The sequence below is a fragment of the Cydia amplana genome, chromosome 18 (genome assembly GCF_948474715.1).
Source record: "Cydia amplana chromosome 18, ilCydAmpl1.1, whole genome shotgun sequence".
NCBI lineage: Eukaryota > Metazoa > Arthropoda > Insecta > Lepidoptera > Tortricidae > Cydia > Cydia amplana.
In genome coordinates, this window is record NC_086086.1 from 5,396,986 (window position 1) to 5,419,906 (window position 22,921).

The following is a 22,921-nucleotide window of genomic DNA, read 5'->3' on the forward strand; positions in this document are numbered from 1 at the left end:
AGTCTGATATATAAGACATTACATATCCAGCTCATTTCGCCACAGTCTGATAAATAAGACAAAGATCTGATTTAGTTTTTACAGCACATTTATAACTTCTGTAACTATGCCAACCTTACTCTGCGTGGTACAATTACTGTCGGTGGCGACACGAGCACGCTCGATCAAAAATTTCTAGCGGTTAAAAGGTTAAAGGTCCTGGCAAAATATATTGCCTTATAAAAAACGTAAATAATAATGTAGGCGATAGTCGAGGGCCGGAGCCCCGTAGGCCTACATGCGAACCTAAACATCTTCGATAGTCTACAGTTGAGTGCTCTTCAGTAATCGACCTCTTGATACTTTTACCGGCTGCAAAGCTAATGCACCCACGAAGACCTAGCCTACGCTCAGGGACACTAATTGGAAAGTCAACGGAAACACAATTCGAATTTACACTGTCTATAATGGTCATTAAAATGTTACTTTTACAAACACAGTCTATAATTTTATACCGCATTTAAGTCTGATAAAATACAAATGAGAAAACACTAGAAATCTAGAATAATACACTATAGCTTCCAGAACGTTCCCGAAAGAAAAACCTCGAAATGAATACGTATCGCTATGCGAACCGGTGAAGACGCACTGCCTGCGCGAGCGGCGCGTCGAACATAAGAATGCAATTTTGATCCCATATTGGGGAAAAATATTTTTGTTAATAACTCTTATAATTTACAATATATTTGAAAGTTCTCACAGTTAGGGCATTAAATATGTTATTCCACATAAATGTATAACATTTTTATATTAATTAAAGCCTTATTTATTGAAGAAGGTGACAGCAACATACCGCTAGTATGGCGCTCTCTCTTTCTTCGCGCCAAGGACGAATCGTCCACCGGGACAAGCGACAGCGCATCGCGCGCGCTATTACCTTGAGTTATAAACTTATTTAATGCCCTATTCTGAACCTAATACTTAAATATAAACTAGACATACGATTCTATATAATAATATAAACTTATTAGGTAAGTACTAGAGTTAGCTGGGTGTCCGTAACATTCTCCCCTCGCTGAACACGTAGTCGCGCCGTGGTCAGCCTGTCCGTACAGGGAGGACAGCCAGCTTGGTAGTGGGACGCCGGAACACTCCGCCCTTGGTTGAGACGTCCGCCATCCGGACCCCTCCATCAGGTCCAGGGTATACCGCTGTGATGATGCCTCTGGGCCACACGTTCCGTGGTAGCGTGTGGTCGACGATGATTACCAGGTCTCCTACTTGAAGTGGTCTCGCTTGGTTGGTCGGCGACTGTCGTGGGGCGAGTAGGGGCAAATACTCGCGTAGCCACCTTCGCCAGAAATGGTCGGCGAGCGCTAGTGTGGCGCGCCAGGTTCGCCGATCTGCCTCCTCGCACTGACCGGTTATGGGTAGGCCCGTGGAACCTCCGAGAAGAAAGTGAGCTGGTGTGAGTGCCTCCTCGTCTTTCGGGTCGACTGACACGTGAGTGAGAGGTCGCGCGTTGACCGTATTTTCGACCTCCGCCAGCAAAGTTCGAAGCGTTTCCTCCTTCGGCGCCCTCTCGTGTAGTGTAGTTGTAAGTGCTGTCTTGACAGAGCGTACAAGCCGCTCCCATGCTCCTCCTTGGTTCGGCGCGCCGGGTGGTATGAATCGCCAGCGCAGCCCGTGTTGCAGCCCGTATTCCTCGAGCTGCGGTAGCCACTCCTCGAAGGCTCGGCGTAGCTCGATGTCGGCCGCCCGGAAGTTCGTGCCGTTGTCACTGTAGATGACTGCCGGCCATCCTCTTCGCGCTGCGAACCGCCGCAGCGCCATGATTGCACTGTCCGCTGAAAGCGATGAAATAACTTCTAAATGCACAGCTCTTGTGGTTAAACATGTAAATAGGGCCACCCATCTCTTTTCGTGCCTCCTTCCTATTGTAATGTGTAATGGCCCAAACAAATCTACTGCTGAGTGGGTAAACGGCCTTTGATATGGTGTAATTCGTGCTGATGGTAGATCACCCATCGCAGGGACCTCGGGTTTAGCCTTCCTAATTTTACACATCATGCATGCGTACGCTACTCGGCGCACTGACGGCCTTAGATGTAGGATCCAGTACAGTTGCCTTAGATCGTTGATTACGCGTTCGTTGTTCGCGTGATGACTCCGCCGATGTGCTCGTAAAATAAGTAAAAATATGACCTTAATTTTGCCATCCAGTATGATAGGCCTTTTGTTCAGCCCCTGGACCGGTGCGGCGTTGATGCGTCCACGCATCCTCAGCAGTCCATCCTCCTCTAGCACCGGGTCCAGGCCGTAGAGCCGGCTGCTCGGCGGTATAGGCTCCCCTCGTGACAGCCTTAGTAGCTCGTCGGGGAAGGCTTGCTTCTGCGAATACTGGAACAGTAGGTGCTCTGCTTTCTTCAGATGGTGTAACTGGAATGCAACATAAGCTTTATTTTTTAAGCGTTCAATAAACTGGAATATCCTTGCTGTTGCATTTAAGAGCCTGTCATAGTTAGAAAATCTGTCTGGGTCGGGTATAGGGACCTTATTTATAGATGGCGCCACTTGTGTAGCGCAGCAAACCTCCTCTAGCCCTTCGGGCTCTACAGGGCGAGTGTCGCCCTCTACCGGACGTTCTTGAGGCCACTCAGACTCCGGCTGCCTCAAAAAGTCTGGTCCCTCATACCAAAGGCTATGCGCATGTACCTGACGCTTCATGTCCGGTCGACTAGCCACGTCTGCCGGGTTAACTTTGGTTGGTACCCATCTCCACTGATGGGTTCGAGTGAGCTCTGCTATCTCGCCTAGCCTGTTTGCCACGTACATCGAGTAGCGTTTAGCGCCGTTTCGCACCCAATGCAGAACCGTTGAGCTGTCAGTCCACATACAGACCTTTTCAACGTCGAAACGATGATGTTTCAGTATAGTCTCCTTTAACCTTGAGCCTATAAGAGCTGCCTGTAATTCGAGCCTCGGGACGCTCAGCTGCTTCGTCGGGGACACCTTGCTCCGTCCGCCGATTAGAGTAATTACATAATCTGACTCTACCTCATATCTCCAGTATGCGACGCACGCGTAGGCCTGAGTACTTGCGTCCATAAAAATATGCAGCTGTTTCGTCGACTTCGTGTCCACTGCGAAGTAGCACCGGGGTATTCTTAAGGCTGTGACGGAGTCCATCGCCCTCAGCCACGCGTTGAAGGCTTCTACATCCTCCGGTGGCAGCGGCTGGTCCCACTCGATTTTCTTACTCCATATTTTCTGTAATACACATTTCGGTGATATAGTATAATGCGCTAATAAGCCTAATGGGTCATATATGGACATGACAGCTGAGAGCATTTCTCTCTTCGTCGGGGCTCTAAGTTGATCCTTGACCTCCTGAGGTACTCTTAATAATTTCGTATTAAAGCCGAGTTCGTCAGTTTGAGGGTTCCAAAATAATCCTAATATTTTACTTTCCTTGTTACCCAGCTTCGCGGGTGTTTCTGTTTGTAGCTCCGCTGGTATCTGCTTGCGGAGTAGCTCGCTGTTCGAGCACCACCCGCGAAGCTGGAAGCCGCCGCGCTCGTGGCACTCGGCTACTTGCAGGGAGCTGGAAACCAAAGCAGATTCATTTTTAAAACTTGCTACAAAATCATCCATGTAATGGTTAGTAGTTATTTCCTCGACAGCTAATGGGAATTCTTTTGCGTTATCTAGTGCATTCTTATTTCGCACGCAATGTGCTAAAAACGGGCTCGAAGCTGCTCCGAAAATCATACTATTCATCTTATAAACCTCAGGAACGCTCTTATTATTCTCCCTCCATAAAAATAACTGACTCGGCTGATCCTCCTTACGTATCCTTACTTGCAGGAACATTTCGGCGATGTCTGCGACGACTGCGTATTGCCCTTCTCTAAACCTGTATAATATTCCTGGTAAAGACTGTAGTAGATCGGGGCCCTCTAAAATGTGGTCGTTCAAACTTTGACCCTTAACCTTTGCCGCAGCATCAAAAACTAGCCTTAACTTGCCTGGTTTATTGACGTTAGTCACTCCAAAATGTGGTAAATAAAAGGTCAAATCACTCTCCGTCCGGCGTTCGTTGACCTTTTCGGCATAACCCTTGTCTACCAGATTTTTTATTTGAGCCTTATATGCCTCCGAGTAGTCCTGGTCTCGTTTCATTTTTCTCTCGGTTGAATGAAGCCTCCTTATTGCATTGGTGTAGCTTGGTGGCATCGTTGTGTCGTCCTTGCGCCACAGCTGACCGACCTCGTACCTATTTGATTCAATTTTCTTACAGGTTTGGTTGAAGATCTCGACCGCTCGTTGCTCTGCCGGGTTACTTTTATTTAAATTTTTTATACCTAGTGAATCCATCTCGAAATGCGACTTTACTAAGTCGTGCAGCTCGACCTCCTCCTCATGGCAGTGCAGTGCTGAGTATTCTTCTTCTTCAGCGAGTAGTCGCATGAAGTGGGCAGGTGTAGTTCCGTAGACCACCCATCCGAGACGACAGCGTACTAAAGCGGGCTCGTCCTTCTCACCCACTCGCACCTCCTCTGGAATAGTTAAATACCAATGATCAGACCCTATTAATAGTCTTGGCCTCACTGTGCCGTCATAACAGGCATCCTTTTTAAAATCAACAATATGCTTGCAGTTCATAACGTCATCACGGATTGTTTGTTTACGTAGTCCGAGATACTCTATTGTTTTAAACGTGACCTCGTAGGCTGGCAGATTACGACCTCTGACCTTCGCTTTAACACGGCGACTAAATTGATTCCCCGACTTCATATCTAAAACGCCATTCACATTCAGGGGAATCTGTGGACCTGTGATGCCGACTTCTTCCATTAATGATTGTTCTGCCAGTGAAATCGAGCTGCCGTCGTCTAAAAGGGCGTATGTGTTGACCCTCTTCAGCGGGCCCTCCACAGTTATCGGAATTACCTTTAACAGTACCGCTGTACTTTGCTCCTCATCCGATGTAGCGTTAACTACCGTCGTTGCCGTTGTCTGCTCGCTATCAGTCGTACCGCACGCCTCTGTGCTCGGCTCTGTGCGAGAGGGACAAGGGCGAGGTGGGGGCGGTGCTTGGTATCCCGGCGTTCGCGACGTTGTTTCATTACTATGAAGCAGCTTGTGATGGACATAGCGACAGCCGGTTACGCCGCAGCCCTTCGCCTGGCATTGCTCACGGCTGTGTCTCCTTTCTAGGCATTTAAAACATACTTGATTTCCCTGTGCCCACTGTAGGCGTTCTCCTATAGACATACCTTGCATTTTCTTGCAAACACTAATTCTGTGTACTCCGCCGCAGCACAAACAAACTTCTACTGATTTTACCTCTGTTATGTTATAGCTTTTCTCGGGGGGCTTGTGCGTCAGTGACTGAGTTCGAACCTTATTATTATAATTTCTACTGTACTTGTAATCGTGTCGCGGCGCCGGAGTCTCTCGTGGCGGCGCGTATTGTCGCGGCGGCTGCTCGCGCTGTACAGTAGGCCTCCTGAAACTAGACTTCACGTGACTAAACTGCAGCTCTACGTCGCTTTCCTCGATTAGAAACTTTGATAAGAGCGTTAGCTCAGTTTTGCCTTTACTCATGTTTTGAGCTGCGTACGAGCACCATTTTGACCTCAGATGTGGGCTTAGCCTTTCAGTTACCTCTCTGATAAGGAGCGGGTTATCTCCGTAGTTCTTCTTGTCCACGTGTATTAGAGTACTTACAATGTTTGCAACCTTTGTAGCGAAATTATTTAAATCAAGGGCGCTCGTTCCGACGTTCGGCAATCTCCGCAATTCTTCTAAAGCTCTATCTATAATTAGGTCGTTTCGCCCGAAGTTTTTCTGTAGTATTCTAATAATTAAGTCGGGCTCTGACGCCGTAGCCAACAAGTGATGTACACAGGCGCGCGCCTCCCCTCGTAATGAATTACGAAGACGCGCCATATTTTCATAGTCACTGAATTCGTACCTTTTTGTTGTTTCCTCGTATGCCTTGAAGAATATCTGCCACTCGCTCGTGTCGCCGCTAAAATATGGGAGCTCGTATACCTGTTTAGGCGGCTTAGGGCGTTTAAGATCCTTTAGTTGATCGGCGAGGGCTTGAAATGCTGCAGCAGCGTCGCTCATGAACGCCGTGTCGTTCATTCCTCGCTCCTGCTGCTCTATCTTCACTCGTGGTGTAGACGTGTAGGCCGCCTGCTGCCTCGGCGGAGCCGGCTGTGGCTCGCGGGCATAGGCAGACGTGTCCTCGCGCTCACCCTGACGGGGCGCAAGGTCAAAGTCCCTATGATATTGCACTCGCGGTTGATTACGAACTACACCGACAGTTTTCAAAGCTTCTGAACGCGACGGCCCTACGTCTCGTTCGTAGTGTTCGTACCGGCGCGGTGGCGACTCATCCGGGAGTCCCTGTCTAACCTTTCTTGATTCTAGCCAAGCGTCTATTTTATTAACAGTTTCTAACGGAACATTCACTTTTTCCGACACTCGCGGTTCATCCACTAAACTGTCACTCGACGACGACCTACCTAACTGTTCGAGTCTATTCAATAGTCGTTCGTCTTCCGCGGCCCGATTTGCTAACAACGCTTTAATTTGATCTATTTCCGCACGCTTAGCGCTCGACCGATGCGAGTGTAACGACGGCGTGTTGCTCCTGTCTCGGCCGTCGGTCGCCTCACCGGTGGGATGCGCGGGAAAAGATGCTTCGCCGCCCGCTGGGACCTTCTTCTTTCGCGGTTGCCGTACCGCAACCTTACGAACCTTCGGTATAGCACCAGTCTTCTTTAATTTGAATGAAAGTGATCTCGGTGAATACGTAGCGGCGGTCTTGATGATCGCCTGGACTTCTGCCGGCTGCAATGTAGCTCCGCCGACGGCCTCTGGAACCTCCTGTACGTTGCGGTCTCCCTGCTCGGGATCCTGTTGACTCTCCTCCGCGTTACGCTTACTTGACTTCGATCGCGTAGTCATACCTAATATTTTGTCCATTTTTAATATTATCACGAAAAGTCAATCATCTAATACGCTTTAACCGCCTTTAAACCGAACCGAGCCTAAATATCGATCGCGACGAAATAATGTCCACGCGCTTTATAACTGTTTATAACCTCCTCGCGAAACGAACACGACGTAAACCTAAAAATCACTACGACGCTACGTAGTAATAATAATGCCTCCTAGCCTATATTACGCGTGATTCGACCGCACTGAATTTACTATTCAAATAAAGCACTCGCGACACTTCACTTCGGCGACCAATGTCTTGCACGACGCTATTCGTGGGGCACTCCTCCTGATGCTGCAGGTCTTGATCCGACGACGAAGGACCACGCAATGTAGGCGATAGTCGAGGGCCGGAGCCCCGTAGGCCTACATGCGAACCTAAACATCTTCGATAGTCTACAGTTGAGTGCTCTTCAGTAATCGACCTCTTGATACTTTTACCGGCTGCAAAGCTAATGCACCCACGAAGACCTAGCCTACGCTCAGGGACACTAATTGGAAAGTCAACGGAAACACAATTCGAATTTACACTGTCTATAATGGTCATTAAAATGTTACTTTTACAAACACAGTCTATAATTTTATACCGCATTTAAGTCTGATAAAATACAAATGAGAAAACACTAGAAATCTAGAATAATACACTATAGCTTCCAGAACGTTCCCGAAAGAAAAACCTCGAAATGAATACGTATCGCTATGCGAACCGGTGAAGACGCACTGCCTGCGCGAGCGGCGCGTCGAACATAAGAATGCAATTTTGATCCCATATTGGGGAAAAATATTTTTGTTAATAACTCTTATAATTTACAATATATTTGAAAGTTCTCACAGTTAGGGCATTAAATATGTTATTCCACATAAATGTATAACATTTTTATATTAATTAAAGCCTTATTTATTGAAGAAGGTGACAGCAACATACCGCTAGTATGGCGCTCTCTCTTTCTTCGCGCCAAGGACGAATCGTCCACCGGGACAAGCGACAGCGCATCGCGCGCGCTATTACCTTGAGTTATAAACTTATTTAATGCCCTATTCTGAACCTAATACTTAAATATAAACTAGACATACGATTCTATATAATAATATAAACTTATTAGGTAAGTACTAGAGTTAGCTGGGTGTCCGTAACAAATAAAGTGATTGACAAAAATAATTGCAGCAGGCAAGACCTCGGTAATATTTCTAAACTACACGTCCTACAAAAACTTGTGAAAATATACTCTGTTGTCAAAAATTGTTAAATTAAAACAAGTATTTTGTTAGCAGTTTAATCCTATAAAAATAATTTCAATTAAACTATTCGTAATCTATATTTATATATTGCTCCCACGCTCTCATTGATTAAAGGGTCTTTTTAGGGTTCCGTACCCAAAACGGGACCCTATTACTAAGTGTCCTCTGTCCGTCTGTCTGTCTGTCTGTCACCAGGCTGTAACTCATGAACCATGATAGCTAGTCAGTTGAAATTTTCACAGATGATGTATTTCTGTTTCCGCTATAACAATAAATACTAAAAACAAAATAAAATAATAATTTAAGTGGGGCTCCCATAGAGCAAACGTGTTTTTTTGCCGTTTTTTGCGTAATGGTACGGAACGGAAGTAACGGAACCCTTCGTGCGCGAGTCCGACTCGCACTTGCCCGTTTTTTTTCTGCAAAGGACTTAACTGAATAAACACGAACAGACAGACGAGACGGACAGCGAAGTCTTAGTAATAGGGTCCCGTTTTTACCCTTTGGGTACGGAACCCTAAAAATCAAAAGAGTTCCGTCGTTCACCACGTGAAACGTCAATAAATGTTCCCTGCTCAAGAAAAACAAATCTGTCATTCAAAAGTCATGAGCAATACAACACAAAATCCGGACCAAATGGGTATAAAATAATAGTTTTAGACAAATATATAGTTTTCCAAGATGGCTCCTCCAAAGGAAGAGTTCTCATGTGAGCTCAACTCTCCCAAATACTTCGCCCTGTGCGCGGGTGGCGGCGCGGTGTGCTGCGGCTCCACGCACTTGTTCGTCACCCCGCTGGATCTGGTCAAGTGCCGACTTCAGGTAGGTACGCCCTTACTCGAAATGCCCGTAAGCCTCAATTATTAGTAGTTCTCGATCACTGACAGTGGATCTTTTTCTCAAAAAGAGACGAGATGAATATGTCGATTGCCGAAACTACAAGCAATCCCTGCTTTGTCGGTGAAATTATGAATTGTGTAGGTTGTTCGAGAAAAATGTTCGTGGACGGAATAGGCCCTATGACGGAAATGGCTGCATTGATCTTACAAGGAAATTGCCTAACATTACATCATCTGGCGCAGTATTTGTATCAAATGGTTAACATTTTCGTTATTTTAATGAGGGTCAGTATAAGTAGACACCTAAACAATGCGATTGTTTGATGAAACTGGCGGATTTTCATAAAGGCCGACCCATAAAATATATACGGCGCTGGCTCTTGTGTTAATCTGCATGTAGGTAAGAGCACCCTGATAAGAGAATTGGGAATCGAACCCAGGTCTTAGGAAGTGTTCAGTCTGAATCTGCAAATAATTTCTGTGATTGTTCTTAGGTGGACCCCGGTAAGTATAAATCCATCTTCAAGGGTTTTGGCGTGTCTTATAAAGAGGGCGGTGCTGCGAACCTCGTCAAGGGTTGGGCACCCACTCTATTAGGATATAGCGCCCAGGGAGCATGCAAGTTCGGCGGATATGAATACTTCAAATACAAATACAGTGAAATGGTGGGGGAGGAATCCGCTTACTTGTACAGGACCGGGGTATATCTAGCCGCGTCTGCGACCGCCGAAATGATCGCCGATTGCGCGCTCTGCCCTTTCGAAGCGACCAAAGTCCGCATGCAAACTACGCCTGGCTACACTTCACAAATGCGAAAGGCTATGCCGCATATGCTGTCAACTGAAGGCATGGGAGTGTTCTTTAAAGGGATTGTGCCGCTGTGGGGTCGGCAAGTGCCGTACACAATGATGAAGTTCTCGTCGTTCGAGAAGACGGTGGAATATTTGTACGCGAATGTGATGCCGAAACCGAGGGAGCAGTGTACGAAGGGCGAGCAGCTTCTCGTGACGTTTGCCGCTGGCTACATCGCCGGGGTGCTGTGCGCGATAGTGTCCCACCCGGCAGATACGCTGGTGTCAAAGATGAACAAGGATCCGAGCTCGAGTATAGGTGGTATACTGGGAGAAGTTGGAATGCTAGGTATCTGGCGAGGTCTGACGGCACGTATCATAATGATAGGCACCCTCACGGGGCTGCAGTGGTTCATCTACGACGCGTACAAAGTCTACAACGCGATGCCCCGCCCCGCGCCTGGGCCCATGCCCGAGTCCTTGAGGAAGAAGTTAAATAAATAGCAAATCCTTTGCTTGTAGAGCGATATACATATTGTGCTTTTCTTCTATTCAAATACGAAGTGATAAATCTTGAATTGGGTACGGGTATGGATAGTATAAACATTTTAAAATTTTAATGATAATTACTGGTGACCCTCTTTTAGTTTTGATGTTTGTCGTTTTGCTGCTTTTAGTCTATTATGTAATATAATATGTTTGCAAAAATAATGGAGGTCTCGTGCTTAAATTATAATCTTATTATTTTTTTATGTTGGGGAACAAATAAAAACGTTAACCTAACTTTGTTAAATCTATTTAATTTCCTCGTCTCAAGTTACTATATAATCAGTGAAGGTCACTGTCACAGACTTGCTAACTCTATGGCGTAGGATTCATTTCTCATTTTATCCGTCGCCGGTAGCCAGTTGTCAAGGTGTTTGAAATCGGAATCTGCTCAGCGTATAAAAACAAACTCACGAATTGATTTAATTTTCAATTCTCAATATGGCTTTGTTACATAGTAATCTTGAAAAAATGAGGACTCTTTAAACGATGGTAACATGCCTGTGCCACATCCAGTGTAGTTGTCAAAATGATGTACAGTAGCTGCAGAGAAAAGGTACCGCCCATGCATAGAAGTGTGTATGCAAAGGTTCTAAGCGAATAGTATTATTTTATGATTAATCCGACACAGACCACAGAGCAACATAGGCCTACGTGCATATGCATAAAGTTCAATTTCAGTTTTGAAACTTCGGTGACGTGGCAACAGAGTGACTCTTAGGGAACTGGCTATTAGGGAATGCGGAAAAGGCGCCTTAGAAAATGTACTAACTTCACCCCTACTAGTAACAATTAAATTGTGGATCCGATGAACTCAGCCGGGTCGCTAGCAAGTCTTTTAATATAATTACGCCGTCTTGCGAATCCTACTTTATACTTTGTGAGTTGTTACATTCCAAGTTCTAGGAACTCTTAGAGTGCTACAAATAGTCTGTTTCAAGTTTTTAAGGCCGCACCATACCAGATGCACGTGCTTGGCTCACGGCTTCAGCTCACATAGCGACAATCACTACATAGTATAAAACAAAGTCGCTTCCCGCTGTCTGGCTGTCCAGGTATGCTTAGATCTTTAAAACTACACAACGGATTTTGATGCGGTTTTTTTTTAAATAGATAGTGTGATTCAAGAGGAAGGTTTATGTAGGTATAATGTGTTACCCCGCGCAAAGCCGGGGCGCGTCGCTAGTACCTACTTACATAAAAATCCAACAATTACGACACACCGGTTGTTTCGCGCGCGCAAAAAGTTGGCAATGTCCTCAAAAATTTTAGAAAGATGTAAGTAATAGGTAATAGGGAAAAGCGCTGGTGGCCTAGCGGTAAGAGCATGCGACTTGCAATCCGGAGGTCGCGGGTTCGAACCCCGGCTCGTACCAATGAGTTTTTCGGAACTTATGTACGAAATATCATTTGATATTTACCAGTTCGCTTTTCGGTGAAGGAAAACATCGTGAGGAAACCGGACTAATCCCAATACTTGCCTAGTTTACCCTATGGGTTGGAAGGTCAGATGGCAGTCGCTTCCGTAAAAACTAGTGCCCACGCCAATTACTGGGATTAGTTGCCAAGCGGACCCCAGGCTCCCATGAGCCGTGGCAAAAATGCCGGGACAACGCGAGGAAGATGATGAGGAAGATGATGTAAGTAATAGGAAATTGAGGAAACTTTCATTTTGGAGCCAAAAAAATTTGATTTCCATACATAAACATGAGAAGTTTCCATAATATTTTCCATAATAATTATGGAAACTTTCCGAAGGCACATGAGTAGTTACGTATGGACAGTGTTGGCCGGAACGTTAATGCAATTGAAAATGTTGGCCATTAACCATTATAAATTGAACCTTTAAACCGTAACGGACAGTTTACGGTTCAATTTATAATGGTTAATGGCCAACATTTTCAATTGCATTAACGTTTCGGCCAACACTGCGTATGGATCCAGAACGGTATGATATGGTGTGATGTGTATTGAACTTTAAGGTCGGACCACATCAGATGCGAAAGTTGGGTTAGAAGGTTTACTTCCCAGCTTCGCAAGAAATGTGACATTATCTAATTACTCACAGCCGTTTGCTGGGTGTCAACAAAGGGAGCCCAAGCCGTGATCATATGATCTGGTGTCTATCGGCCATTACTGAAAATCAATTCAGTTCTATCTTCAGAATTCTATTTCTTTTCAACGTATTTCCAATCACTTTTTAAAAAGATAATAAAATCGTCTAAATTTGAAGTATGGTGACTTGGTGAGCTATTAAAAAAGACAGAAAAGTTCGATTATCTCGAAAACCACGAAACTTTTACTAGACCTATAAGTGCATTTTCTGGACCAGTCTAAGGTGCCCTGTAGGTGGTTAGATGGTTATCCATTAATTAGGGCGAGCGAAGCGAGCCCTATCACTATTCGACAAACTATGCATTCTTGTGGTACACTTTACGGAAAAACTACTGCACTGTTAGGTTTGAGATTTAACATAGTAAGTTAAATTCATGTCTAGATGTGTTATCAAACATAAAAATATCATATTATAAACCTAAAAAAATAAAATAATGTAATAACACTTTGTATTACTACTAGCGCCATCTGTTGGCAAAATTATGAATTAACATTCGTGCTAATGTTAATTATTTATTTCTCTAACAGATGGCGTTAGTAGTAAATAAATAAATAAATATTGGACATTCTTATACAAAATGTGGTGTTTTCAATTTCAATAATGTCGATGGCGCTTACGCCATTAACAACGATGAATACAAAAGTGGGTTAACATTTTGGAATCAGACCCACCTCGCTTCGCTTGGTTTGATTCCCAATTTAGCAATTAAGTTTCTGTGAATACCTACTAGAATAATCAATCTTGCTGTGTATTCACTGCGGAGGTCAATTCACTCGTATGTTTTGTGACGCTGATGAACTGATCAGTCATGTTGTTTTAGCAAACTTAAATCGGGTATTTTCAGTTCGAGAAATAGTTTTGGCGCCATTCATTTATTATATTACGTAAGACGATTTTGAGGTGAAGGGGGGTCGAACATATCTTATTGAAGTGAAAACTTCTTTAGCGGCGCTGTGCACTTTTTGTAATGGGGAAATTTTTTTAAACTCGCGAGAGCGTATTAAGACGTAAGACGTTGTTTCATTTAAAATACTACGCGCCACTTGTACGATCCTACTGACTCGGAGTTAAGCGGCTAAACCATTAACACAATGTCGAATTGTACTGGTAACCATGGTAACTCCAGGTTTAACCGCTTAATCCCGGGTTAGTGGGATGATGCAAGTGGCGCTAACAGATCTAAAACAATAATATATTCACCATTCGTGTGTTTAAAACAGTACCTACTTCCTACTTTAAGCCCTACTTCACGGACGATCATGCATTGAGATCACCCTAACCTACACTGAATATTATTTTTTATCATCCATGTTTCAACAGATTTATATAATAAACTATATAATTTTGTAAACTAGATAAGTGTAGCTTTACGATTATATTTTTTGTTTTGAGATTTCTGTTATACTTTAAATTAAATGGTAATTATAAAAAAAAAAAACAAATAATCCTTTTGTAGTCTTTTCTACTTTATTCATTTTTTTTTGTTAGAAAGTGCATTGTTGTTGTTCTAAAAATAGATTCCTCACCCTCAATTTATCTGAAAATGATATATCACATGCCCTAATATCTATAGCTTTAGAGAAATGTGCCTTCAATTGAAGCGCGGCAGCGTCGTAATTAACCGCCGCCCACCCGCTCTCGGTTACCTCATAGTTACCCTACAATATCTTATCTCACTCACACAAGCATGGTACGCGTTCACCTACACGAGCTAAGGCTGTGTGTGTAGGAACGCGTTTGTTTCATACATTTGATCGCCAGTGTGTCCGAGGTGTGACTGGGTAGACCAGTTAAGTACCCAAGATAGCTGATGCTGAATCCTGACAGTACCTAGTGGAGCTCGGGTTTTATACCACAGCACACGCTGTTTTGGTCATACAACTCGTCTTGATGATTACTTAGGAAAGTAGTACCCAAGATAGAGCTGATGCTGAACCTTGGCTGTACCTAGTGGAACTTAGGTTTATTGCAACGTAGGCACACGCAGTTTTGGTCATCCGACTCGTCTCGATGAGCACTTAGAAGAGTAGTACCCAAGATAAAGCTGATGCTGAACCCTGGCTGTGCTTATTGGAACTCAGGTTTGGTGCAACGTAGGCATACGCTGTTTTGGTCATCCGAATCGTCTTGATGAGGACTTAGGAGATTAGTACCCAATATAGAGCTGATGCTGAACCCTGGCTGTACCCAGTGGAACTCAGGTTTAGTGCAACGTAGGCACACGCTGTTTTGGTTATCTGACACGTCTTGATGAGCACTTAGAAGAGCAGTACCCAAGATAGAGCTGATGCTGAACCCTGGCTGTACCTAGTGGAACTGTGTGTGTGTGTGTTTATGTGCGGAGCAGCGTGATTATCGCCAGTAGGTATCCAGACGGGATAGTTTTTCGCTCAATTGTGTGGTGTGGACGCAAAAATTAAATTCAAAGACATTGGCTCGCTGACTCAACGTCATGTAGGAAAGCCAGTTAGCTTCCTTACAAAATGTACTGGGCGACCGTGTAGGATGTAATAAGTGCTTATGAAATTGTATATTACGTGTGGATGATATTGGCAATTTGATTTTGTCGTCTGGACACATTTTAATGGACAAAGTAAAAGCTGTGACAGACAAGCGTACCGGACAGCAACCGGGGTCCGGTTAGTATATTTCTTTCTTGCTCTCACTTATAGCTGCGTTCTTAACGGACTTATTACGTACCCGCTCGATCGAACATCGAACAAGCCTCGGACTGGATCAAAGTCACGGTCCGGTACGTTTAGGTAGAAAAACTCCGCGAGCCCTTACAAAGCTCTGCTTTTTGCTAGTTACTGGGCACTGGGCACCCTGTAAATACTAAAATAATTTTATTATCGTATTCTTGTTCCGAGAAGCTCTTTGGAGCCGAAGAATTATACCTAAACTCAAGCTGCAGTTTGTATTTTGCACGAACGAATCACTGGACTTATCCAGCTCAATGTACTAAAACTAAATCCATTTTGCAATTCATTGAAAATAAGGGTTGGCAAATCCACGTATTATGGCTCCTCTACACGATGGCCCAGCGCCGGCCACTCCAAGGACGCATTTATGCGTTAGAGGGAGCAAGTGATATTGCTATCTCATTCTACCGCATGGCTGCGTCCCTTGGAGTAGCCGGCGCTGGCCCATCGTGTAGAGGAGCCATCACCCTAAATTCGCCATTAGTACATAAATTCGCCTTAAACTAGCATTCAATAATAATTCCACTATAAATGATTAAATAAGACCAAAAAAAAATCCCTTTATAAGGTTTTAAACCGCTCAACTTATTTACACTAATTTTCAAAATTCGCGCTAGAAGCAGTTGACATCGGCTCGATATTGAAAAATACGAACAGAAAAACATACTACCCGCAATAGAAGGTCCTTCGGGAAGCAATAACGATAATATAGGGATTTCCCCCAACACGGCGTCTTACGAGATTTAACCGGCCCGGTTAAAGTGACCCGGTTGATTGCAAACGCTAGCAGTGCATGAGCGGGGCAGAAGCTTGGACGTTCCGGAGCCTAATAACTTTTAAAATCTTCATTTGTTTTAAAAACACTGCACTCGGGCACTCTCACTATTCTACTGGGAAAGAGACGAGTGACTCAGACCTTAGTACAAATAAGGTACAAGTATAATAGAGGCCTCTAATAGAAAAACGCTCTCTTATAAGTACCTAATCTACCTATTGTAGTACCTAAAGAAGAGTCTCTGGAATCCTTTGAAATGGGGTTGGCAACTGTCAAAAGTTTGCATAGATGGCGCCATCATAGCTTGCCCCTTTTTCTATGAGATTTGGCTTAAAAGGCTGGCATCCAGGGCATTAAACAAAAATTTGACACAATTCTAGGGATTGACAGGGCAAGCTACGATGGTGCCATCTGCTGAATACTTCGACCGGCCAACCCCATTCGATTCATTGTCCGCCGTCCTAGCACCAGCTCGTCAACCAATCAAATCGTTCCTTATTAGAAAGCATGCTTTCAACTGGTCACTTTGAACTTGACTTTCTATTAATCAAAAACGATTTGGTTGTAACCAATCGTGGCTAGGCCAGCGGACAACGATGATTTTACTGCATTCATAACGCGAATAAACTATAGGTCACCATATCAATGCCACTTGCTCGCGAACCTCTGGGATTACTTCGCCTGCTCGCCTCGGGGTATACCCGGGTAATGGGTCCTCGTCCGGACAATGTTTATAAGTGGCGGGATCAACCAAACACACGCACACAGCCCGTTTAGCATAAACTGAAATCATCCACTGTTTACGATATTTTGCTTTATAGGTTTGACAAAAAGCGTATTTTATAGCCTAGTTTGTTCTCCGGGATTTACTACGGTCCACTAATAAAAGTGACTTAAACGGAATCTGTGGGATGAATAATAACTGTTTTATAGGGTAGTTGGGGCAAAGAGTTCCTAGAACTGGAAATATTAGGTATCACAAATAGGTCAATGGGTTGCAAAAATTAAATCAATAAGTAAATAGTTACATAATATGTAGATGGAGCCACCGTACCCTTCGTGTTTGAAAAATACTTATAATTACACATCGTAGATATGTATAGGTACCTACAAGGTAACAATAATTACGTTATTTATTTTTTACTGCACCTACAGCAAAAATTCCAGATGACTTGGGCCAAGATAACGTAAGACAAAAACTAGAATTCGCAGAAATCAAAGCAAATAGAGCGAAATATAAAATAGTAACGCGTCGGGGGACGTGCGCCGCGCCGCAGTAAGTAGGCAGAGCGGGAATTTGGGATTTACTGGGGTGTTATCCATCAGTTGCCGAGCCCGCGCGAGCCGAACGCTCAGTTAAACTAAAACCAGTAGCCATAGACTAGGAATCCTCTAGACGTAGTTTAGAGCAATTATTTCATGAAACCGATGCTGCCAAAAATACGGAGGTGCGGGGGGACGAGGTGAGCGAATCCCGTGCCGTGATTGGTCCGTTCAATCACGGCACGGGATTGACTCGAAGATGGAGTAAAACTACCGTATAAGTGGCAGAGGGGGTAGCGTTACTATGCTCAGTTACTATGTCTTGTCTGTGCCAGTAGCTGTTTTTAGTACAGTGAGCTGCAAAATTGCATGAACATATTATACATGACGTGAATAAAATGACGTTCATTAGCGCATTGTTTCGACGTTCATAAGCGCATTGTAATATGCCTACTTGAATAAACTATGTTTTATCTTAACTAATGCAGTTTTTAAAGGGCCATGCAATTTTGTGGGTGTATATATAATTTGATGCTTCTATTGGTAGGTATTAAATAACGAATGACACTTTGTTTAAACCACTTGTATGTATTAAGATGACGCATATTTGCTACAAATGTCGTGCCTACAGTTATGGTTTGTTAAGCTACGGAGCAGTGCTAGGAAGCTGAACGATGCGAAGTATGCGTAGAGAAGTCTTTTGGAAAGAGGTGATGGCAGCACAGAGCGCACAGTCGCACAACTGGATCTCGGGCGCGTTCTTCGCGTACACTCGTACTGTCTTTGTTTACATACTTTGCACGAATTTATGATTTGTTGTACATGTTAAAAAACTTTCTTTTTGTATGTAATCGACCTACGAAACATGGTGGACGTAGATCTAAGTGAAAACTTCGGTACCTTTCTTCGAACGATGTCTAATAATTATGTGATGACATTATCTCTCGCCGAGCTTTGCTGTTCCATGTGCCATATATGTGCCACGCTGTATGTGCAAATATTGGAAATAAAATTTTATGGTGAATTATTTTTATAGACTACCACGCACTAGTCTAGTGGATGGTTACCCTTTCGGCGGGCTCCTGCGTTGTACAATGTACTGTCGTCTTCTCGGCTAGGAATGGGAACTATTCGGCCTGTACTGATGTAAAAATCCGATAAGCCAAGCCGCGCGATCCTCTAGAGATTCCTCTAGAGGATCGCGCGGCGGATGTCATAAATCATACGCGATAGACCTATTCTGAGATAGTTTCATACATTCAACGTCTAAATATTACTTTTTAGCTTAGAAAGTTCCGATAGCTAATCGCAATTCAAAGGCTGATTGACTAAATTCTGGGCTGGTTGCTCTATCACGAATAACAGCCGTAAGCAATTACGGCGTAACAAATGTACTACAAACATGGTTAAAGAATTTCCTGCGAGAGAATATGAAAGACAATAAGGCAATGTTTTTATTATATACTGTACACTAATTAAGATAATTTTGCGTTAGAATTCGGCCTTGGCTTCTCCCACGTCTGGTTTATCCAACCGCTTCCATCAACCGACAATTGACTATTATTAATTAAAATAATTTTATGTAGAATTAGGCACCTTAATATAGTAGTTACTACTGGGATAAGTAGTTTTTAAATTTATCAGTAAGTGATTAAAACTTTCAGTTTTAAAAATGGCTTCATTTCTATCTAAGTGTAGTCTACTAATTGACTAAGCGTGTCTATATCTTTTCCGCGAACATGGTAATTATCGCTCCGGCCATAAATCATGAAGTAGGAACATTTATTAGACGCCGAGCATTGTTCCAACTTGAAGCGGGTGCCGAACAAAGTGATGCAAAACTTGCGCTCAAATTATGTAAGTAGTGATAAGTACAGGAATAAAATCTTCATTCAGTTCTTTGGGACGAGTCCATTGTGGCCGGGACAATGTCGCTTTGTCTCTCTGCAAACAAAAAGAAGACAGTTTAGCAGCGAATAGTAATTAATTAGGGAAGGTTTTAGTTATTTTTTACTTCACAGTTTGCGTCGCTCGCCTCACTGAGCCGGGCTTACGTGCTCGAATCTGCTTACGTGAATATTATTGCACGAAAAAGAGGCAACAAGTACGAAACCCCGAAAATGCAAACGTAAAAACTGCAACTAAAAATGTAAATTAAGTCGGCGATAAAACTGGATCTCCGCAGCATTTAAATTGTAAAAGTGTATAAATCCACTTGTGTTGTTCCTCGCCCCGCATCGAGTCGCCCACACATGGGACTGCAAATCCTAACGTGGAAAGCGTCTGTCGCTAAACATTTACACAGATGTTCATCACTTCTATTGATTTTGTTCCCGATCCTGTCTCCGGGACATTCATTACTGGTGTTTATCCTATTCGAAACCTTACTCGTTCGATTGAAGTGCACATTTACGAATTCAGAACGTTGCGGGATAAGTTAGAAACTCACGTAAACTCGTGTGGGAAGTTTTCGAATCGAATTTTTGTCGGCGCAATCGAAATGTACATACATTGATAAACGATGAACTTGTCGAGCTTATTGCGACATGATTGGGTTTAGAATTCGAGTTTGCAACAGCCTGGAACGCTGACGGGTTTACTAAGTGTATTATTGAACTTGCGAAAATTTTTTATGTAACGGTGAAATTGAATATTTTGTGAGGTACAAGTTTATTCATGTCATTCATGTGTATTGTGCGAGCTGAACACAGTTAGTTGAATTTCACACCAATTAAAATGTGCTCGCTAGGACAATAAACTTAGCGGAGTTTGCAGTCAATTAATACAGCCCCTTTCATAAATATCAGGTACCTAGTTCCAAACGTGACGAGTTGTTGTCGGGGCTTTGTCGACACGGCGGCGTGTTATGGTAGGTACCTATTCACTTCGCCATTCATGTCCGCATTGTAAGTTTGCTTGGTGTCTGACAAGATTAATTGGTGTTCTTAACAAATATCCCAAGCACCTCATAGTACTAAGTACATGAACTGAGTTCAAAGCTCAAATGTATGTCAAAAAAGTGCGCAAACCCAAAAGAGGAAGGAAAATTAGGTTCAATTGATGTCAAAAAAAGCTAAGTAAATATGAGTAACTACATATCATACCTATATACCTAATAACTAACCGGACTGATTTAATCAAAACGAGATCACAAGACCTTACTATATCGTAAACCGTAATAATATGCATACGGTTCCTGCTAAATCACCTGATTATTAATAGCTGCCAGGGATATTCAGAAGACATAAAGTCAAAGTACCATCCTTTTCTAACAAATGTATTTATAACAAAGAGCAAACGGGATGGATTATTGACGTTATGGACCAGAAATTTAGAGTAACCTCTTGGGGTTACTATCCACTTCATTACTGTAGATATTAAGTGTACCTATGTGTTAAGGTGATAAATGTAGACATGTAGCTAAATAGATGCTGCATGTGTTTCCAAGGTTACATTCGAATTGTGACTGCAACAGAATCGTTGCAGTTCAATGTCACTGTTGTGTCTAATCAGGTGTCGTCCTTGTTAAAGCTATCGCTATCACATGTTGTTGCCGTATTCCGTATTAAATCTGTCACTCGTTTTATTAAGGGGATTGACTGTAGGTCTTATTACGTGTTTCCAATTGCCGCAACGCTAACTTATCATCAAATTAATTTTTCACTTTAATTTGCGTCGATTCCACTAAGTCTGTGGTCGATTCAGTATTCAGATTAAAAAAAATCACATATAATATAGAGTCTGTGCGGAAAGAGAAGAGTCTTGAAATGTATGGACACCCTTACATTCCACGACTCTTCACTTTCCGCACAGACTCTATATATGTGATTTTTTAAATATCGTCATTCATTTCTATATGTTATTTTATCTACTCAATAGACTTGGATTCGACTACAAATGGAACGTGCTTTGATGGTGGACACAGAGTCGGTAGCGTGGTCTAAACAAAAATGTCTTTATTAAGATAGGTACATATGTGAATGTATGTCAGCTCACATTTCAATACGGGACAGTGCAAACAGCCGAGATATTGCTATCTTGGAGCCAGTCAGTTAATACAAGTTTAACAACATAGGTAAACTCATATGCGGTTCGGAATCAATTTGGAGTGGGATATGTTATTATGAGTTTACGCAGTACAGGGTGGTTTAGGAGACGGGCTTATGAATAAACCTGATGAAAACTTTTACGGGTTATCAAGTTGGTATAAAAGTTCGTTCGTCGTCAGATATATAAATCCAAACAAAGTAACAAAATATGTAAACACAAAAGTTATTGTAAAAATTTGCACAGCACACATCATCACCCTTTATACATTTTTGAGATACATATAATGTCATTTGGTTTTCATGGAAGGTATTTGAACTTTGCGATATAATTTTGTACGATATAATTGTGGGCTCTGCTCATCATCATCATCAACTTAAGAGTTATTCTCTTGTCGGTGGAATATCTTCCAGCATTCCCTATCTTGCGCCAGCTCTTTGACTTTCTGATACGACACGGCTCCTACTTTTTCTTTCACTTGGTCTAAAAAGTTGCGTCTGGGTTTTCCTCTACCCCGCTTGCGTCTTATCCGCCCCTCCAAGATAGTTTTAAAGAAGTGGTCGTGTCGTATTAACTGTCCAATCATTTTTCCGCCTCTATTTACAATGGTGTTCAGGACACCATTAGGGACATCATTAGGGTATTTTTAGGGCTCTGCTAACGACGTTATATTTTTATAGTGAAACTTAGTTCTCATACTCTTAGAATTATAAATTTAATCACGACAATGCACGTCGGTAGTGTTGTGTTGATGTTGATGTAAACTTACGCCAGTCTTCTCCGAGACCACGGGGACAACACCGTCCTCGAAACGTCGGATGTAAATTGTAAAATTTCAGGTATACGCGATGATTTTTCATAATTAATAATAAACTAATGTAATCGTGGTGTCATTGTATTTCATTTGCAAAAAGTGCGAACAATCGACACGTTTGATAGTCATCATATTGAGAGTCTTTGGACTACCTACGTCTAATTCAATGTTCTGTATAAATATATGCTCTATACAAATACCTAATCCTGTATAGTCCGCTGCGACCACGATAAATTCCGACCATATTAAAATTTAAACTGCAATAAAACCACTCCAGTTATCCAATACTTATATTAAAGTTCGAAACACGCATTCTTTATACAGTGCAACTGTCGCACGTCCAACGCTATTCAGTATCCATACCAAAACGACTTAATTAACATTGACTTAAAAAGCAAAATCAAATCTTATTAACAAGGCATTAGATTAGAAATTGTTTTGAAGGGTACGTAGAATTTAGTCGTTTTTCGTGTACCTTTCAAGTTGAATCGGGGGGCCTTTAAAGAAGTTTTTCAATTATTTTGTGCTATTTATTGGCTCCGATTCTTGGCTTACGACTGATTTGATTTCGTTGCACCAAGTCCGATCTAAATGGAAAACTTTCATATTTTTAATGGGAGGTCTGTAAATTGTGGCTAAAGGTCTTACCGCATTGAAAAAGAAGTTATATTTTCCGGGTAGGTATGCCTATTTCTTTGCCACGCTCTGTATTTGTCTATTTCTTTGCCACGAAACATGGTTTGTCAGATTTTAAAGTTTGAATCATAAATCATTACGAGTACTAATGGACGTT

The 22,921-nt window shown here is 42.8% G+C and overlaps 3 protein-coding genes across 3 annotated transcripts; 1 reads left to right on the forward strand and 2 right to left on the reverse strand.

The window, feature by feature from the left end:
• Positions 1-1,026: 1,026 nt before the first annotated feature.
• Positions 1,027-1,822, reverse strand: LOC134656200 (uncharacterized). Its single transcript, XM_063511694.1, has 2 exons — positions 1,507-1,822; positions 1,027-1,137 (listed from the first exon to the last, which is right to left on the reverse strand). Exons 1-2 carry the CDS (start codon positions 1,810-1,812, stop codon positions 1,078-1,080), a joined length of 366 nt encoding a protein of 121 aa, XP_063367764.1. The 5' UTR covers positions 1,813-1,822; the 3' UTR covers positions 1,027-1,077.
• Positions 1,823-2,060: 238 nt separating this feature from the next.
• LOC134656578 (uncharacterized) lies at positions 2,061-6,963 on the reverse strand. Its single transcript, XM_063512136.1, has 3 exons — positions 2,572-6,963; positions 2,185-2,418; positions 2,061-2,072 (listed from the first exon to the last, which is right to left on the reverse strand). The coding sequence occupies exons 1-3, from the start codon at positions 6,961-6,963 to the stop codon at positions 2,061-2,063; spliced, it is 4,638 nt and encodes a 1,545-aa protein (XP_063368206.1).
• A 1,798-nt stretch (positions 6,964-8,761) lies between these two features.
• Positions 8,762-10,536, forward strand: LOC134656199 (solute carrier family 25 member 3-like). The gene is made up of 2 exons (XM_063511693.1): positions 8,762-9,057; positions 9,569-10,536. Exons 1-2 carry the CDS (start codon positions 8,917-8,919, stop codon positions 10,367-10,369), a joined length of 942 nt encoding a protein of 313 aa, XP_063367763.1. The 5' UTR covers positions 8,762-8,916; the 3' UTR covers positions 10,370-10,536.
• Positions 10,537-22,921: the final 12,385 nt, after the last annotated feature.

Bases quoted from the DNA above. Each gene is read 5' to 3' on its own strand.
- LOC134656200 (XM_063511694.1), bottom strand. From the start codon at position 1,812: ATGGCGCTGCGGCGGTTCGCAGCGCGAAGAGGATGGCCGGCAGTCATC. The intron at 1,138-1,506 runs GTCAACGCGCGA...GTCTCAACCAAG, and splicing joins TGGCGGAGGTCGAAAATACG to GGCGGAGTGTTCCGGCGTCC.
- LOC134656578 (XM_063512136.1), bottom strand. From the start codon at position 6,963: ATGACTACGCGATCGAAGTCAAGTAAGCGTAACGCGGAGGAGAGTCAA. The intron at 2,419-2,571 runs GTTTGCTGCGCT...GTTGCATTCCAG, and splicing joins AGCCCGAAGGGCTAGAGGAG to TTACACCATCTGAAGAAAGC.
- LOC134656199 (XM_063511693.1), top strand. From the start codon at position 8,917: ATGGCTCCTCCAAAGGAAGAGTTCTCATGTGAGCTCAACTCTCCCAAA. The intron at 9,058-9,568 runs GTAGGTACGCCC...GATTGTTCTTAG, and splicing joins TGGTCAAGTGCCGACTTCAG to GTGGACCCCGGTAAGTATAA.